Source organism: Notamacropus eugenii, chromosome 5 (assembly GCF_028372415.1).
Source record: "Notamacropus eugenii isolate mMacEug1 chromosome 5, mMacEug1.pri_v2, whole genome shotgun sequence".
Classification (NCBI taxonomy): domain Eukaryota; kingdom Metazoa; phylum Chordata; class Mammalia; order Diprotodontia; family Macropodidae; genus Notamacropus; species Notamacropus eugenii.
The window spans coordinates 396,758,316-396,779,040 of NC_092876.1; the positions used below are offsets into that span (position 1 = coordinate 396,758,316).

The 20,725-nt window shown below is 38.9% G+C and overlaps 1 protein-coding gene across 3 annotated transcripts in view; it reads right to left on the reverse strand.

Annotated features, from left to right (window-relative positions):
• The window catches only part of LOC140506880 (interleukin-3 receptor subunit alpha-like), a 113,765-nt gene that overhangs the window by 46,324 nt on the left and 46,716 nt on the right, over positions 1-20,725 (reverse strand). For 2 of the 3 annotated variants that reach the window (XM_072614511.1, XM_072614512.1), the window contains exons 2-3: positions 5,701-5,799; positions 1,141-1,271 (exon numbers count right to left, since the gene is read on the reverse strand). In XM_072614511.1, coding sequence (XP_072470612.1) covers positions 1,141-1,271; positions 5,701-5,799 — 230 coding nt within the window. Of the gene's footprint in view, positions 1-1,140; positions 1,272-5,700; positions 5,800-17,856; positions 17,963-20,725 lie in introns of those variants that run through there. The other variant, XM_072614513.1, reaches the window with a different exon arrangement.

Consider the following 20,725-nt stretch of genomic DNA (forward strand, 5'->3'; position numbering starts at 1 on the left):
TATTTCAACAAACTTGTCAAAAGACCATTAGATAAGCAATCAGAAGACCTGGGTTTTATTCCTCTCTCTGACACTAATTCTGATTCTCATTTTCTCCCTCTGTAAAGTGAGGAGGCTGGCCAAAATGGCGTTTAAGATCCTCTTTCAGCTCCCCTAATATATGCATCTATGAGATCTCACCTCCTTATGAATCTATTTCCCTTCAGCTTCAATTTCATTGTATTAACTGAGCCATCCTTTGTGACCAGTTCCCTTCTCTGGAACCTCACTTGCCTTCTCTGTAAAATAAGGCAGCCAGATTAGATAGATTACCCTTGCGAAACCTTTTAACTTTACCTGTTTTTGTTTTTAAAGGCAACTAAATGATACAGTAGATAGAGTGTGGGACTTGGAGTCAGGAAGACCTGAGTGAGTTCAAATCTTGACTGAGACTTATTAGCTATGAAACTCTAGCCAAGTCATTTAACCTTTCTGTCCCTCACTTTCCTTCTCTGTCAAATAGGATTGGGTTGTTGTAACAAACAAGTGACATAGGCAAAATGTTTTTCAAAACAAACTGTTATTCCAATGCTAGCTTTTATTTTTGTGTGGAGGTATCAGGGTTGATTTCAAGTCTTCTTACTGTTTCCTCCCTCCACCCCCCGAGTCTTTCCATTTCTTATTATTAGTCTACATGTACCTCACCGGGTATTTATGCTCTGCAATACCAAGTGGAAGAAACAACTAACTTTATCACACAGAAGTAAAAAAAAAAAAAATTAAACTGAGAAGCTACCAAATAGCCCACTTCCTTTGATAGGGATGAGTAATATCTCAGCAACCTTAGAGCTTCCCTGTCTTTGGTTGGTGTTCAACCCTCCCTCGCCCCACCCCAACTGAGGGTGCTTTTGGTGACACTGCCTCAGGGGGCAGGTTGAAGAACTTATTCCAACTACCAAAATTCCTAGGTGTGAATATGCTAATATTGCCCATTAGTTCTTCGAAATAATCTTTTCTCCTGTTCACTGTATGCATATGTATATATATATATATATATATATATATATGGTTTTAGTTTTATATTATACATATATATACATATAGGTGTATTTATCCATATATAATGTTTATATATACGCACATAAATACAATTATTTTTACCTTTCGGCCATATTTGAATTCTGAGCGCACTTTAACAGAACAGCTGATGTCTTTCACATTCTCCACATTGGTCCATCTCAACAACATTGTCTTCATATCAAAAGTTATGTTTTTAATTGGTGAATCTGAAACTAAAGATTTTCAACAATAACATAAATTCAATCCAACCAGTATTAATAAAGTACATGCTATGTAAAGAGTATTCTAGAGGAAGGTATAAAATTTCTGCCCTCATGAAGTTTGAAACCAGCAGGGCTGATAAAACACATACAAATAACTAAAATGCAAAATAGTAATGATATTCTAAGGTGGAACAAAATGTTATGTGAAGTTCAAATTTCATCTCTGATTAGTGGAGAGAGTTTCAAAGAAGGATCCATGAAAGAAGTGGTATTGGATGAGACAGTGAGGAATTAAGTTTGAACTGAAAGGTCAGATTTCGTGCATTAGGCATAGTGTGAGGAAAGGTCTGCAAGTGAGAATGCTGAAGGAGTATACAGAGAAACAAATGAATAACACAGATTAATTAGTACATAGAGAAGTCCTCAACTCTTCCAGCTCAGCAGCTAATAAAAGAACTCTCAGCAGTGAGTCATACATGGACAGAAATCAGCACCCAAGGTATCCACATGATCCCCTGGGAGCAGTAAGAGAATGTCTTTGAATGTACCAAAGGAGTGGGGTCGGGTCAATGGAAACGTATAAAAAAGGCATAGATAAGAATTATAAGCATGGATGGACTAGTATCTGTCCAGGTAATGGGAATATTGCTTAGATCATGGATCCATCAGTATATAGTAGCATACTCAAACTAATGCTCCAGATACAGTTTGAATGTCCCTTGATGATTAATACCTTACCATTATTACAGTTTCCTTTTGATTACGGATAGCCCTATTGATGAAGTTATTATCTTAACTGAACTGTCAATGGAATTATCCTTAAGTTACTTAAGTAATGATGGTTGTGATTTGCCTATGCCATTTGGAATATATAATTTGTGACAAGTAGATCAATAGATTTGTGGATACGATGAGAAAAATGATTACATTTTTTCATTTCCTTAGAAGATAAGAGCTAAAAAGGAATTTAGAGATCTACTTCAGTTCCCTCATTTTAAAATTGTTAAAACTGAAGCCCAGTGAGGTCAGATGATCTGTCCAAGTTTACAGAGATGTCAAGAGGCTGAGGCTGGGCTTAAATGTCTTTCTACAATATTATGTTCTATTAAAATCCTCTCAGAACTGAAATATGGCATAAAGGTAAAAATTATATATATAGATTGATACTATATATATGTACCACATATGTACATGCACACACATATAAAAGTCATATGTATACATATATACAGCTATGTCTATATGTGAAACTAAAAACCTATATGTGTATGTAATACAAATATATTCCTTTTTTCCTGTTCACTGAGTGAACAGGAGAAAAGGAGGAGCAAATCAACGTCTCTGCAGCTCTGTCATATTAACATTTGGGGAAGAGGATGGATATGGAAACCAGGCTATCATATTTAATGAGCTGAAATATTGGAGTAAACACGGTTAGGACTTACAAAGGAGTTCAAGTCTCTGCCCCAGAGAAATGTACAGTCTAATGTTGAATATAAGACAACATACATACAACACACAGGATTATATATAATGGCACATAATATGTAAATCATCAATAGTTATAATCATTTTAATGGGAAAAACAAATTCCAATGGATCAAAATATGTAGTTCAAAGTAGGGTTCATTTTAAGTGAGCCACTATGCATATGTACTCATATATAATACATTCATCTCTCTACGTATTTAGATATGCAGTAGTATAGTTCATTTGAAAAAATCAGTTACGGTTTTTGTTGCAGGGAAAAAATGGAAATAAAGTAAATACCCACAGATTAAGTAATAATGGCTAAACTAATTGTGGTTCATGAATATAATAGAATATTGCTGTGCTATAAGAAATGACTGTCAAATGTTTAATCTGTCAAATGATAAGTACTGAGAAGCATGGGGAGGATTACATGAACTGATGCAAAATGAAACAAGCAGAGCCAGGAAAACAATATACACAGTGACTAAAACAGCATAATAATAACCACTACGAAATGATAAAAAAATAAATATTGCAAAAATTATAAAGAATATGTTCAGTTGTATCTGATTTTTCACAACCCCATCTTGAGGCTTTCTTGACAAAGATACTGGATTGGTTTGTCATTGCGTTCTCCAGCTCATTTTCAGATGAGAAACTGAGGCAAACAAGGTCAAGTGACTTGCCCACGGTTACCAAGTTAAGTGTCGGAGACTGGATTTGAACGCATGAAGTTGAATCTTCCTAATTCCAAGCCCAGTGTTCTATACACTATGCTAACTCCCTGCCGCATTTAATCCTTTATTTTTTCACAAGAGAAAATAGTCTGCTTCATTCTGTGTTCCGATTCCATAGTTTTTTCTCTGGATGTGGAAGGCATTTTGCCTCAAGAGTCTTTTGGGAGTGTTTTATGTCTTTGCATTGCTGTGAAGGGCTTAGTCCATCAGAAGCAGTTCTTCCACACTGTGGCTGTCACTGTATAATGTTCTCCTGGTTCTGCTCATTTCCCTCAGCATCAGTTCATATAAATCTTTCCAGGTTTTTCTGAAGTCCAACTGTTCATCATTTCTTGTAGCAAAATAGTATTCCACTGTATTTATATACCACAACTTGTTCAGCCATTCCTCAATTGATGGGCTTCCCTTTGATTTCCACTTCTTGGCCACCACAAAGAGAGCTGTTATAAATATTTTTGTACATGTGGGACCTTTTGTCATTTTTAGGATCTCTTTGGGATATAGCCCTATAAGTGATATTGCAGGGTCAACGAGTATGCATATTTTTGTAGTCCTTTGGGCTTAGTTCCAGATTGCTCTCCAGAATCGCTGGATCAGCTCACAACTCCACCAACAATGAATTAGTGTTCCAACTCTCCTGTATCCTCTGCAATATTTATCATCTTCCTGTTTTGTCATGTTAGCCAATCTGATAGGTGTGATGTGGTGCCTCAGAGTTCTTTTGATTTGCATCTCTCTAATCAAAAGTGATTTAGAGCATTTTTTATATGACTATAGATAGTTTTAATTTCTTCTTCTGAAAACTGCCTGTTCATATCCTTTGACCATTTATCAATTGGGGAATGACTTGTATTCTTGTACACTTGACTCATTTCTCTATATATTTTAGAAATGATGCCTTTATCACAGACACTAGTTGTGAAAATTCTTTCCCAGCTTACTGCTTCCCTCCTAATCTTAGTTGCATTGGTTTTGTTTGTGCAAAAACTTTTCAATTTAATGTAATCAAAACTATCCATTTTGCACTTCATAATGTTCTCTATCTCTTGTTTGGTTATCAATTTCTCCATTCTCCATAAATCTGACAGATATGCTATCCCTTGCTCCCCTAATTTGTTTATAGAATCAGCCTTTATACCTAGATCATGTACTCCTTTGGACTTTATTCTTGTGTATGGTGTCAAGTATTGGTCTATGCCCAATTTCCGCCACACTGTTACCCAGTTTTCCCAGCAGTTTTTGTCATACAGTGAGTTCTTATCCCAGAAGCTGGGATACTTGGGTTTATCCCTCATTTATTCTTATTATAAAGAATAAGCTTGCACCAAAGAAGAGATATGAGAAGACATCACCCTTTATTCCTTTGCAAAGATGTGAAGTGAGTGTGGAACACTGTACATATTTTTTATGTTTTTTCACTGTGTTAATTGGTTTTCCTGATTTTTCTCTTATTTCTTTTTTAAAAAATTCTTCATTAAGTGAGAGACTTCACTAAAAGAAGTGCAACAATAGGGGGGAATTTAAGCAGTGAAAAAAATAAAAGTTATCAAGAATATATATATATATTTAAAAGACATAGCTACTACTCCCTCTTTCTTTTCTTTTTCTCTTAAGGCCTGTTTAAAATTTCAAAGTGGTAAAGATAGGGGCACAGGATCAGCATTTGTCCAATATTTGTAATAATAGTACAGTTCTGTCTTGAAGATGATGGACTTTGTTCTCACTAGCACAAATCTAGTCCTTTAGCCTCCTACTGGTGAGAGCCAAGATCATAAGATCACAGACTTTGAACTAAAAGAGGTCTTAATTAACCTCATCAGTGTTCCCTAATTTTACAGATAGGAAAACTGAGACTCAGAGAAGTTCAGTGACTTACCCAAGGTCATGGAAGTAGTAAGTGGAATAGCTGGGATCTGAACCTTTGTTATTCAAATCTAGCATTCTTTCCACTGGCCAAATGAGACAATGGTTTCATTATATCAACATTTCAAAACTTTCTAGTCATTCCAGGAAGGAATAACTAACAATAATTTAACAATACTAATTATCCCAGTGAGGTTTAAGTAGCAATAACCAATAATAATAAAAACCTGCAAGTTTGATGCTAAAATAATAATACTGAATCAAGGTAGAAAGATATTTCCAAGTTCTCGGAAAAAAGAAAATATTTCAAACTTCAAGGATAAATAAAAGCATTTTAAAAATCACTGTTATAACCTCATACTCACCCTCCTGTGTTGGTCTTTGGCTGTATGTTAGGGTTAGTAACATTGAAAACCAAACGAAGGTTATTAGGTCTGCCATGGAGCCACTCTTTAGGACTGGATCTGAAATAAGAAGGGGTAACAGGTTGTCTACCTCTGGGATCTCACAACACCTGGTCTCTGACTGTGTTTTTTGGCAGCAGAAATTATGAAAACATTCACAGAATCCCCAAGGTGGAAGTTACCTTTATTTCAAACCATATCTGAAAGGGAATTCCTTTTACAATTTCCCTGACTAGAGTCCTCTTAGTTTTTGCAAGAAGGCCTCAGGAAAAAGGAAACTCACTACCTTCTGAAGCAGCCCATTCAATTTTTGTTAGCTTTTCCATCACGTCTAATTCTTTGTGATCATTTTTGGGGTTTTCTTGGCAGAGATACTGGAGTGGTTTGCCTTTTCCTTCTCCAGCTCATTTTACAGATGAGGAAACTGAGGTACACAGAGTGAAGTGACTTGCCCAGGGTCACATAGCTAGGAAGTATCTGAGGCTGGATTTGAACTCAGGAAAAGAAGTCTTCTTCACTCTAGATCTGCTCTATCCACTGGGCCACCTAGCTGTCCAGATGTCACATAGTATAGGCAATTAACTATAGTTAAGAAACATTTGTTCAAACAAGATGGGGGGAGGGTATAGAGAGTTTTTCAAAGATTTGCATTGTTATGCATCTTGCTTACCCAGCAAACTACAGCAGTCAGGGTGATGACTTAACAGCATAAGGGACTGACTTAGATTCAACTCCATTTCAATGAGTAATGCAAAAAGTTTAGTACTGTTTTTTTTTTTAAAAACTTTTTTTTAAAGAAGAAATCGAGGCTAAATGACTTGCCCAGGGTCACACAGCTAGTAAGTATCTGATGCTGGATTTGAATTCAGATCCTCCTGACAACAGAGCAATGCTCTACCCACTGCACCACCCAGCTGCCCTGGAGACATTTGCCTCCTAGATCACTGATCTGGCATTTACCATGTTCTGAGTAAGACTGTTAGCTCCTCAGACAGAGGGTAAGCACCTTGATTACTGTAGAGTCATTCTTCTCATAGCTCTACTGGAAGCAGTTTTGTTTCCACAGATAGAGACAGAGTTAAGAATTTTTTAAGCAATGGCACTTCTTCATCTCTCCCTGATATACAGTGAATATACATTGACTTCCTTTGACCAGTACAATCTGCGTGTGTTCATCTTTCGTTTTCAAAGAAGACCATGACATCAGAGAAATGATGACGTGATTTACACTTTGTTTTGAGCGAGGGAGGGCTGTACAAGGTCACCAACCTCACTTTGTCCTCCTGAGCCATCTGGGTCCAGTAACCTGATATTCATCAAGATGACTGGTGAAGGCCCAGGATGCAATGGGAGACCTTCTTTTAGGGAAGAAGAAGAGTGGTAGTCATTGGATCCTGGGCTCTAGGTTAGAGACAGGGAGTGAGGACTCTGGCCTTGATATCTTTCTTATTGTTCTGCCTCTTTGACCTCTGTCCTTCTCCCTTGTACTCTCCTCTGACCTGGGTGCAATTCTGAGGTGTTCAAGGGAAGTGGTTACTTGTGACAGACAGGCAGGGAATTACGGGAACAGAATATTGAATACATAGGTGGTCATAATATCTGATAACTTAATTGTTTTTCTTGATCACAAGAAAAACTATGATGTGTCTACAAAAGATGTCTATAAAGCATATTTTTAAAAAATTAGATTGAATATTTAATTTTTCCCAATTACACATAGAAACAATTTTTAACACTCATTTTTTTTTTAAATTGAGTCTCAAATTCTCTCCTTCCCTATAAAGCATATGCTAAAAAAATGTAAGTGGAAAAGAAACAAAATAAACTCCCTAATGCTCAAGGGAAGAGGGATTAGGGGGAGGGGGGCAAGGAACAGAGAAGGGGGAGGAGAACTTAAGTCTAAGGGACGTCATTATATTACTTCTTAGACAATTAAGAGCTGAGTCATCTCCATTGTCCTGATCTATATATATCTTGCCATTGGATCTAGATGGCTCCAGAGGAGTGAGGCTGTTGACTTTGCATAACCCTCCCTTAGTGTAATACAATTCACAAGCAAGTCATGAATGGCATCATCTTCCTGATGTCATGGTCCTCCACTAGAACAAGGAGGGTTACGCAAAGTCACCAGCCTCACTTTCTCCTCTAGAGCCATCTGGATCCAGTGGTCAGATATGGATCAGGACAATTGGAGATGGCCCAGGATGCAGTGGGGGATGTCGGCCTTTCCAAGTAACTTACAATCTAATGGGGAAAGACAACACACAGAAGAAAGCTGAAAAGCAAGGGAAAGAGGGAAGATAAGTGGCATGGGGCATGAGAGTCTGTCCAAGGAGGGTAGCTGACAGGAAATGAAGAGTTGGCTGGTGCATGAGCCCTCTTTAAATGGAGGCTTTGGGAGGAGTTCTTTGTTTTACCCTTTACCTGGAGGGGGTTTGTGTCATGGAAAACTTGTAGCCATTTTACCAGTAGTTATGTACAAGAAATTGTATAAACAAGTGAAATGTAAAATGCCAAATTAGCAGTCCTAGGAATTGCCTCATATTCTGAAGTTTATCAGTCTCCTATCAGATTGTAATAGTAGTTAAATTACTGAATCCTGTTTAAGTTTTTGTCAAATGCCCATCTGAGAGTGTCTGGTGTTTAGCATTCTTTGTGTGTAGATATACCTTTGAGATTCATGCTATCCAAATTTTTCCCCTTTTCAGATCTTGGTAGTTACCTAGACTCCAGAATATTCTCCTGGTCTCAACGAGAGCTCACATTTTTTTTCTCTTTCCCACCTCCTTCCTGCCCTTACTTTAGGAGACTTCAACATTACACCTCTAAACTATTTACATCAGAAACATCCTCTGCCCCTACAGCTGATGGGGTAGAGATTCTGGGAACCTTCTTGAACTCTCCTTGAATCTTCTCACTTTATCTGATTTTCATACCCAAATCTGTTATCCTTAACCTAGCCCAGCCCTCCATTGTCTTTTTCCTCTAGATTGCCCCACCTCCTTCCTACCCCAGCCCTCCATTGTCTTTTATCTCCCGATTGCCTCCAGCAGTTTCCCACCCTTGATCACATCAGAATCCCAGTCTCTGTATTCTGACCTGTAGTTACCCCACTACCATTAATATCCTTCATGGACTCCTCAAAACTGTCCCTAAACCCCTCCTCCCATCACCCCAGACTACTAGACCACCCCCAGATCTGTCCTACAGTTTTTGTATAAGATCTTTCTTGTCTCCATCAAGGAGCTCAGATTCAATCGAGCTCAGATTCTATCTGTCCTGCTTGTCAATGCAAGCCACACACACGGTGAGGCTTCTTAGGAGTCAACCCAAAATAGCAAAACTTTAATAAACTTTGTTTTACTTTGGCTGAAAGAAGGCTTGGGTCTAATTCTTTCGGGCAGGAGTTGTGGTGTCAGTATTTTGGGGTCCCAAGCACTGCAAACCTCAACATTTTGGTTCCCTGATCTCAACACAGCCTCTCCCTCTGATTCTATCTAGAACCTCCATTTTAAGGAATGTGTATGATAAGTGTAAATAAGTGTATTTTAAGTGTGATGTATGATATAATGGAATATATAACTGTTATTTGTTATTGCACCATAACGAAAGAATCCTGAATGCAGTGAATTGAAGAACATGGTGAATAGAACCAGGTGAACAATTTTTACAAAGACAATAACATTGTAAAGAAAAACAGGTTTGAAGCTTTGAAAGACCTGTTGTGCTTTGTTCTCACAGAAGACCATGACATCAGGAAGGTGATGCCATGACTTGCAAGTGAATTGGATTTAAGTGAGGGAGGGTTGTGCAAAGTCACCAGTCTTACTTTCTTCTCTGGAGTCATATGGATCCAGTGGCAAGGTATAGATCAGGATGAGTGGAGTTGGCCCCTGATGCAATGGGAGACCTTGGCCTTTTTAAGCAAAAGTCTTTCCAAGGTCTCACTTTGACTGATGCAATGCCAATTCAGTGATAAAGGGTAGGTAAGAAATGAGCCAAGGAATGGTCCCTTTTACCTAGTAATAGTTTAAAAAAGAGAGATTATCTGGATTTCTGGCCAAAACTCTGGGCCATTGGAACCCAAACAATGAGCACTAAGTGGAACTTGAAAACTGGGACTTATTATTTGCCAATCAATGAGAGCCAGAGTGAATTAGGTTTAAGGCATGGTCTTTAAGAAAGAAATCTAGCCAATAAACCTAAATCCCAAGATATTTTGCTAGATTTTAGCTATCAAAATTTACATTCCTTTGGGCAGAGCACCCAGATAAAGGAGGGAAGGATAGAAGTAAGAAGGGAGGGAGGGAGCTGTGTTGCCCAAATGTAACTGGCTAGTTGGGTCCCCAGTGGGGAAGCTGGGACTATTCACAGAGTCAGACATGATTGAACAGCAACAATAACAGAGAGGGAAGAACCATCATTGCTGAGATGGGAATGGTGTCAAAAGAGAAGAAAATAAGTGCCAATTCCATAGCACTGGGTTTGGGATTTTTAGATATTATTCCTATCAATGTTTCTCTTCCTTTCCTACTCTCATGTCATTTTTACATATTTGAAATGCTTGCATGTTGTGAACTCAAAGCTATTTCATCTCTTCTCTTAAGTTTATTCTCTAACTGATGGGGCATTAATGATGAAACCCTAAAAGGCCCTGGACTATTCCATGTGGCCCAGGCATTCACCTGGGGCATCTGGCCCTTCCCAGTTAATCCTTTCAACTGCCCTTTCATTGTGGCCCTTATTGTCTGCACCTGGCCCCATCCTAGATTGCCACTCCTTGATTCCATCTAGACTCCTCTGTTACCTCTGCGTCTGTTACCTTCCGGTCTCCCTGATTACTTGGTCACTCTTAGATCATATCCAGCTCTTTCAACAGTCTCACTGTATAAAAGGTCTGATGGGGTTCAGACTCTGGGAGCCTCCTTGAACTCCCCTTGAATATTCCCACTTAATCTGGCCTTTCATACTCAAATCTGTTTGTTACCCTTAACCTAGCCTGGCCCTCTATTGCCTGTTACCTCTGGATACCCCCACCTGCTTCCCTCCCAAACCCTCTATGGTCTGATACCTCTCAACTGTCTCCAGTTTTCCCACCCTTGATTACATCACTGCTTACCCCAGTCTCATCAAGATCCTCCTTAAACCCTCCTCCCAAACTAAACCAACTCTAGATCTTTCCCAAGGTCTTTCTGTATATAAATTCCATCTGGCCTCCATAAAGGTGCTCAGATTCAATCCAACTCTGACTCCGTCTAGCTGTGATTCTGAGGAGGTTCAGACTCTGGGAGCCTCCCTGAGCTCCCCTTGAATCTCCTCACAGAATCTGGCCTTTCTTACTCAAATCTTAATCTTCCCATTTGTTCCAGCAGTCTCAGGAAGCCCATGGGCTTTTCATTATCATTTCAGGTCTCTGTTGCACTCCCCACTCTTGATCCCATCAAAACCCCATTCCCATACTGCCCCTATCAAGGTCTCTGGATTGCCCCACCTGCTTCCCACCCAAACCCTCCATTGTCTGCTATCTCCTGATAGCCTCCAGCTGTTTCCAGCCTTTGACCCTCCTTGGATTCCCTCCTTGGACTTCTCCTCAAGACCCTTCCTAAACTCCTCCTCCCATCACCCTGGACTACCAGACCACCACCCCCCAACCCCAGATCCCTCCTATACTCTTTTCTGTATTTAAGTCCCACCTTGCCTCCATGAAGGTGCTCAGATGCAATCCAGCTCAGACTCTGTCTAGCTGGGATTGTGTCTGGCCCGTTTGTGAATACAAGCTTTACAAAAGCTTAGGCTCCTTAAGAGGCAACCCAATTAGGTGAATCCTTAATAAACTTTGTTTTCTTTGGCTTTAAGAAGCCTTGAGTCGAATTCATTCGAACATGACCTGGACCATCGGTATTTTGGGGTTCCCTCACCATTAACCTCATCAATTCTATCTGGCCTGAAGCATCACAAATGATGAGGCTCCTTAAGAGTCAACCCAATATGGTGAACCTTAAATAAACTTTGTTTTACTTTGACTGGAAAAAGTCTTGAGTCTAATTCATTTGGCAGGATGTGTTGGTATTTTGGGGTCCTGGGTACCCTGAACCTCATGGTTCCCAGACCTCAACAAGGTCCATCTTGCCTCTATTAAAGTTCTGATTCCTTAAGAGTCTGGCCTATTTGTCAATACAAGTACCTCAAATGCGCAGATTCTTAAAATCTCACCCACCCCATCAGGTGTTTTAATAAGCTTTGTCTCTGACTGAAAAAAGCCTTGGGTTGAATCCTTTTGAGGCAGAACCTGTGTCTGCTGCTCATGAATTTTGGGGTTCCTAGCACCCCAAGATCTCAACATAAACCAACAACAGGGAGGAAAGAGATTGTTTTTTAAAAGCAAAAACCACCCAAACTTTAAATAGAATATCAGAGCCAGAAGGAACCATTCACCTCTTCTAGACCCATGTTTTATAAAGGAAATATAATTCAAGAGAGGATGAATAAATTGAATAAGGTTACACAGCTCTATGGCAGCAGAACCTGGACTCAAACCCAGACTTTTGTCCCAACTAATTTCATATCTCTGTGGTTACTCTCATGCAAGAACGCCATTTTAAACCAGAGAATTCTAAACTGACCCTCTCTCTTTTGGTATCCTTAGGTATTAGAACACTAATCCCCCAGACCTATTTCCCAGAGGCAGAAGAATGATTCTTGGGTCAAACTGGGTGAAAGTCTTTTCCAAGAAATTTGAAACTATGCCCCCTAAGTTGCTAACCTGTGCATACCAAACCCCCTTTGTTGTTGTTTGTAAAGAATATTTTATAGTTCTCAACTTTTTTTCTTTTATAACATTTTGAGTTCCAGATTTTTCTTCCTCCCCAAGATGGCAAGCAACCTGATATAGGTTATACATGTGTGATCTACAGGTTAAACACATTTTCACATTTAGTTATGTTGTGAAAGAAGAATCAAAACAAAAGGGAAAGACCATGAGAAAGAATAGAAAAAAAAGTGAAAATAGTATGCTTTGATCTGCATTCGGACACCATAGTTCTTTCTTTGGATGTGAATAGCTTTTTCCATGAGTCTTTTAGAATTGTCTTGGATAAAGGGCAACTAAATGTTGCAGTGGACAGAGCACCAGCCTGGAAGTCAGGAGGACCTGAGTTAAAATCTGACCTTAAGGCACTTTATATTTACTAGCTATATGGCCCTGGACAAGTCACTTAACCTTGATTGCCTTGGGAGGGGAAAGAATTGTCTTGGACCATTGTATTGCTGAGAAGAGCTAAGTCTATCATAGTTGATCTTTGATCATCACAAAGTGTTTGTGCATACCCTTTGACTCAATAAAAATCTATTTTTTTAATCTACTAGATCTATATCCCAAAAGACCAAAGAAAGAGGAAAAAGTGAGTAACAGTGGAAAAAGTTTTCATTCTGGAAGATCCTCACACTGACTAGCTCACAGATCTGGATCATAACAACAAAATAAATAAAAGGTTTTATTTGGAACCCCAAGTCAGTAAAATATAACATGTATTATGCTGAATGTTACATCTGGCAGAGACATCTTGTGTGTTAACACATGCCTTTTCTGGAAAGTTATGTGATACAGTGGAAATGACTCATTTTTATAGCCTGTTAAAACTTACAAAGTTCTTCCCCTACCCTGTCCTGTGAACTAAGAAAGGATGCTGCATTTGAAATTATACTCAAATTCAACTTCAAATTCCACTTATAGCACTTGGTACCTCTGCAACCTTGGACAAATAATTTAACCTCTATTAAAAAGAGGGGGTAATGATACTTGCACTTGCTGCTCCTGGATCACCCCTTTCATAGTTAGTATCCTACAAAAGCCAGTCCAGAGACAAATTCTATGGATCAGCAGCTTCCAAGCCCCAACTTGTGGGTTTACTTTTATCAGTCTGCTGGAAAACATAGTTGTTCAAGCAATAGATATTGAATGACACAACACAGTTAATAAAGTGATATGAATAGATTCCTCTTGCTTATACATGGAATACATTCTCCAACAGGTTATTGTACCACCACAAAGAGGACAAGTACTCAGGGACACATGTAAGAAATAGTTGTGATCAGGAAATGTACATGAAGAGGCACATGGCAGGAGGATATCTAACTAAGGATGATGTGTGGGGAGCATGTATGTATGAGACATTAAATTCAGATCATCTGACCTTAATTTTGGCAGGCTTTTCTAATACAGAAGGTTGGTGTAAGAGAAGCCCTTTGCAAATGTATCGTCAGGGAGTCTGTGTGTTGAAGGCAGCTCATTCCTCCAACATGGCAGAGGTGCAGATGTCCTCTGGTAATGACATCAATGACATGCTGCTCTTTGCTCTTCTTTTCTGGGGTGTACCACTTTGGTATGCAATAGTTGCATTGTTTTATTGATTTCAGAGTCACTGCTGGGCATCCTCCCTGCTACCAGCTTCTGGGCTTCATCTCTTTATAGGCACTTGCCATCAAGCTGACTCTAGCTGATTAGGGTGAAGTCATCTGAATGCCTTTCTCTGATAAGGATAGATTAATCATGACCAAAGAATTGGAGCTACCACTTGTAGGTAACAGGTCTGCTGAGGTACAGGGTCCACAGGCTAAGACTGATTTTTTTCTTTTTAACACCCTGTATTTGATGTTGAGTTGTAGTCTATTGTCACAGGTAATTCTCTCTCTTGGGATTAGAAAATCATTTCAATTCCTGTTCAACCCCTTGTGAAGAACATGCTACTGCTTCAAAGCAATTTCAGGAGACTCTGACACAAGGCACTCATAGGAACTGCATGAAAGCTGGGGTCCAAAGACCACCTTACTCCCAAGGTTCTCTCTGTCTTGACAAGTAAATGAAACTGAGTCAAAACAAAAGCAAAGTGAAGATGGCAAGGACATTGTCATCCATCCTCCTGGCCCAGATTCCTGTCTTTATTGTGTCTTTCTATCATCTATCTGTCCATCCATCCATCCATCCATCTAATCTATCTGTATCATATCTTTGTAAACATCTAGATCAATCTCATCTGTCAGGAGTAGCATCTCCTTTTTACTCCACTCCTGTTTTGCAGCATCATTTGTATCGGGGAAAAAGGCCCCTATCTTTATACATACTATTTGCTTCTTTGGATTGTTCCAAAGAAAAAACCTTGAGAATCTTCAAGGACTGTGTAAATGAGGGTTGTGATCATTCTGCATGCTGTTTTAATTTTTCCTTCTAAGTCACTTAGCTGTGACTTTGCACATTTCTTTTTTTATCCTTCTTTCCTACTTTCTAGTGCCACTCCCCTTTCCCTTTCCATGCTCTCTAGTTTTGTTTCCCTTTCTCCTGCTTTCTGTTCCTCTCATCCTAATTTTGCTCTTCCACTTTAAAAAAAGTCCCAACAGACTTCTGCTCATGGCCAAACATCTGTAATTGCCACAACTGTTTTTTTTTAAAGGGACATCCCACAAGTTACCAAATAGATTTGATTGTTTATTTATATGGATTTATCTGGTGGCAAAGGCAGGCCCTTTCCTGAGGCTATTCATGATTTGCATAATGAGAAATAGGACCTGAGAGTATATGGAGGGAGAGATACAATTTAAGCAACATCGATAGTGACCCAAGTTAGCTCTTATAAGTGGTAAGAATCCCACATAGAGCATGTCTCTTAAATTTCATGGACTTAACTGAATTCCTAGTCTTAGGAGTCAACTTACACAGAATTATCAAGCAAGCAAGGATAAACTGGGATGTTCCCAGAAACCTCTTTCAAACGATACTTTCCTCCTGATTTCTATCTCTCCCAACCTTATGTAATGCCTTTAAACTCTCTCATATCTTCTTCAGTATTGAGACCTCCTCTCAGGAAAAAACAATGAAGTCATCCATGTTAATATATAAATGAACAATAAGGCTTAAATCGTCAACTTTCTCAAGTATATTCATGATTTTCTATCCTTCTTCTAGATGACAAGACAATCTTCCCAAGGCACAAGCCTGATGTCACTTTCCTGTTCCAAATTCTTTAAAGTCTCCTTGTTGCCTCAAGGATAAAATGCAATTACTTTATGATGGCACTTGATATATTACCATATGGCTTCAACCTAACTTTTCAGATTCATTTCTCACCGTCCCCTTTCATGCAGTAAATATTCCAATGAAATTGGACTTCTAGCTGTTCCCCCCACCCAACATGCCATTTCCTACCCCAATACCCCTACAGAGGCCATCATCCAGGACTGAAATACATTCCCATCTCTGCCTTTTTAAATTCTTATCTTCTTTCAAGTCTCAGCTCAGGTACCACTTCTTTTCTCTCTCCAATTATTAGTGCTCACCCTTCTCAAGGATTTCTACAACACTTTTTCCCTTGCTAGTCCTTCAGCTGGAATCCAGCCTGCTCACTCCAGGAAGGGTTTCCTTGTCTTCCTGGCAAGAAATGATCACTCCCTCATCTGAACTCTTATAATATCTTGTATATATCACTCACAACCTTGACACATTTTACTAAGTTCTCTTTTGCTTCCTTCATCCTGAGTCATGTATATTTTTATCTATGCACATGTCATATCCATCCAGTATAATATAAGGTCTTCCACAGCAGAGATGACTTAATCTTTTCTTTAGGTGATAAATAAACATTTGTTGAAGTGATTTGAATAAGGAACAAAAAATCAACTTTAAAGGAATAAATTTCATTGGAATTTTAGATGCTAGAAAGTAGGTGAGAGAGACGTTCTTTAGGGAAAGGAAAGGTTTCCTGAGGCATTTTGAATCATATCATACAGGCAAATGCCTACTCTGCTTGTTACCAGCTATCTGGGTAACGTATAGGATTGGTACAGGCTAGAATTTAGGGTTCTTCAGAATTCGAAGAACTAGGGATTTTCTAGTACTCTTCCCTGTGCTCTGGAATTGTCAGCAAAGGGAATGACTAGTGGGGGGGGGAGGGGGGAACTTGTGGCCTTGAGGCCACATGTGACCATCTAGGTTCTCAAGGGCAACCCTTTGACTGAATCCAAACAAAACCATGAAATTTGGATTCAGTCAAAGGGCTGCCCTTGAGAACCTAGGAGGCCTCATGTGGCTTCGAGACTACAGGTTCCTCACCTCGGGATTAGGTGATTTAAACTGTACTATTTCTGTAATTCTCCTGCTCTCAACATATCACCTCTCATCTCCACAGAACTATAAAGGCCATCCCAATGACTGAAATGCCCAAGCAGGCTTCAGAGAGTAAGGAGTTGAAATGATAATACTTGCTGTAATCTGCACACTCTTGGGGGGATTTGGAACTTGAATCAGAGGCGCAGGGACTCATAGTAAACTGCAATCAATAATTTACCTTTAAGCTTCATTTATACTCTCTTTTTTCAGAACTTATTAGCACAGTGCCTGGCATGTAGTAAATTCTTAAGATTAATTGATTGATTAGTTTTTAAACTCGTAATAGCTTGACCCCTTTCTACCTTTCTAATCTTATACTTTCTTCCTCTCCAGGTACTCTATGTTCCAAAGACATAAGACTCCTTGCTCTTTCTTATTCCATCTCCTAACCCTGGGCATTTTCACTGACTGGCCCCTATGTTGTCTCTTCCTTTTGGCTTACTTCACGTCTCAGTTATAATTCCTCCTCATGTCTTTCCAGGTCCCCTTTAATGCTAGTGCCTTCCCTCTGAGAATACCTCTGATTTATCCTCTATGTATCTTGTTATTTTTCCCATTAGGATGCTTTTGCCTTTGTGTCCTCGGTGCTCAGCACAGTACCTGGAACATAATAACTGTTTAATAAACTCATGTTGACTGTCAGTCAACTTGTCAAAATTTGATAAAGAAAAAATTTACTCCATTAACTAGTTGTTTATTTTTTACAAGTCAGCACTTTTATGATGAAATTCTCAACTTAAAGAAAGAATGAACTAATTACACTATAATTCCCATTGAAGCTCTCTTGGGATTTCCAGTTTATCACTAAGATCCTTATATTCTCTTAAGAGCCGTTATTCTTCCCACCACTCACCCAACAAAACCCCTGGCTGCCTGTGACCCATGAGAAAAAGCTGCACCAAAAGCTTTGAGTTTTAAAATGGAAAATGTGTAATATAGTTGCAAGGCAAAAAACTTACTCCTTAGTACTAGGGACCTCTTCTTTTCCTCAAGGTCAAAGTGCAGCTGTGCAGACAGGCTTTCTGTCTTCTGGGTACTTGTAGAACTGGACCACTCCCTCTTGAGAATTTCTTTTCCCCTTATATCCTCTGAAGCTTCCTGTTTTTTTTTTTTAAATGCTACCACCCCTTTTTATGAATTTCCTTCATTAAGACTTGAGTTGTTTTAAAATTCCAAATCCACTAAAGGAATGGGGCGAGTGGAAAGAGCAGTGAATTTGGAACCAGAAAGAACTGGGCTCTGTCAATGACTACTGGTGCCACCATGGCTATAGAGCAGAAAAAACATGGAGGTCCAAAAGAGATTGGGAAGAGCAGAAAATGAAAAAAAAAACAGAAGTAGGAGAATGGGAAAATGGAAGGAAGCAAGGTGAGAACAAGGAGGAAAAAAGAGGGAAGGTAAAGGAGAAGAAGAGTGTATACAGAGAGGGCTAGCCCTGAGAAAAATTGTAAAGTAAGAAAAGTTTGTCTTTGGTATTCTCCTTCTTATAACAAAAGTCTCTTTAATCTCTTCTACCTTTTCTTCAATCCTCTCCCCCCACCGCCAACTTATCTTATATCTTAGTCTTGTTAATTTCTAGTAGAGTGATAACTGATAACTAAATTATTAGCTGTTATACACTTATGATATTTCCTCCCACCATTTTCTTAAGGGACACAACTCAAAGTTGCCATTTGTGACAGTTTTGTATGCCATGCCCACTGAATACTCTATGAAAGTTGCAGGCCTCCTTTCTCATATTGTGCTATTTTTCATGTGTGTGTGCCTTATTTTTTATAACTACAATGCTAGTTCTTTAAGGGCAAGGTTTGTTTCAGGTTCATCTTTGTATCCCCCATGGTATTAAACACACTGTCTCATTATTAATAAGGTACCTGAGTAAATGTTTTTTGAGAATTGAGATGATTCTGATGGACATTGCCTTATGCTTTTGACTTATATCTCTTATTTCTCCATCCAAGTTAGTTTTTATATTGGAAAGGAGTCATCTATGATGTTATTGATTCTATGTGTAAATCTCTTCCAAGAGTATTTTGGTTTAACAGGAAAAGTGCTGACTCTAAAGAATCTCTAGTGGTAGAATTTTTGTGCATTTTGGATAGGTCAATAGGAGAGATATCTTGGGCAGAAGGACCTCTGAGCCCCCTCAATTCACATCATGTGCTTACTCTATCTCTGTAAAAAGCTGGGTCATAGCAATGATAACATGTTGAAGTAAGGAAGAAGTCCATATTTGTAACTAGAGCTGGAAATGAAGTAAATAACAGAAGCAAAGAAAGAATGTTGGATAAAGGAGGAGAGAGATGCTGGGGAAATTAAGAATAGGTAAGAAAAAGTAGTTAGATGGCTCCATGGATAGAATGCTGGGCCTAGAGTCAGGAAGACCTGAGTTCAAATGTGACCTTAAACACTTAATAGCTCTGTGATCCTGGGCAGGTCACTTAACCTTTGTTCTCTCAAGAGGCAAATAGCTAAGTGGCTCAGTGGATAGTGTGCTGGGCCTGGAGTCAGGAAGATACACATTCAAATCTGGTCTCAGATATGTATTAGCTGTGTGACTTTGGGGAAGTCACTTAAGTTTTGTTCGCCTTAATCCACCTGAGAAGGAAATGGCAAAACACTCCAGGATCTTTGTCATAAAATCCCCATGAGCAGTATGGTCCATGTCATCATGAAGAGTTGGACATGACTGAATAAAACAAGGAAAGGAAAAGTTAAGGAAAATTAGAAATAGGCTGCATCTGTGATCGTGATAACCACTTTCTTCACTCCTCCCCCTCCCACAATTGTATCTTTTGTTTGCAGTAAACCACACACATAATTCAGGTACTGACTTTGACAGTCAAAGTGAGAAGTGGTCAGAAGTTATCAGTAACTCGAACATCATTAATTTATCTCTTTTGACATATAGATATGAACAAACGAAAAAACTCCCAGATCGTGATTACATCTTGCCAGGCATTTCTGAGCGCTGATCTGCTATTGTTTGGCACCTGTGTTGCCCACAGATGTAAATGGAGTGGCCCTTATTTTCTGAGACTGGAAACTCTTGCTGGTTCTGTAGGAGTCCTGGTCAGCAAGTCAAATTGTGCTTGGATAAGCTGGGAGTTGCAGAGAAGTGCTGTTCAGGTCAGTAATAATATCAAGTAACTGTGCAGAAGTATGTAAGCTGTCCTGAGTCTATCCATCAAGAGTGGAAATGTTACTGAATATCTGGGGACATGCCATCAGGTCTCTGCTCCAAAGGAGTTTTTAGGTTCCACTAGGTCAACATGTTTAGCTTCCAGCCCCAAGCGTCTTCTGACATGTAGATAGGGAACTATTTTGAATGTGGATAGAAGAACTCTTGGACATCAAAAAAAACATATTTAGTATTTGTTTTTCTCCAATTACATGTAAAAGTAATTTTTAGATTTACTGCTTAAAACTTTGAGTTCCAAATTCTCTACCTCTTTTCCTTTCCTTTACCTCCATTGAGAAGGTAAATAAGTTGACATCAGTTAAAGATATGCAGTTAATGCAAAACATTTCCATATTGGTTATGTTGTAAAAGAAAACACAGAACAAAAAAATAATAAAAGTAAAAATCATGCTTCAGTTTTCACTGATTCCATTGGTTTTCATTAGAACCGTATCGCATTTTCATCTTAAGTCCTTAGAAATTGTCTTTGTCACTATTTTCAAGATCAATTGTTTTGTTGATTCAGTGGGGCTTCTAATTTTGACATCCTTGGATTTTTACTCCAAAATTTATTGTCATATCATGGATTCTTTTTTTAAAAATTCTTGTCTCTACTGTTTTTCCAGGGTGTCCACTCTTCTGCTAAT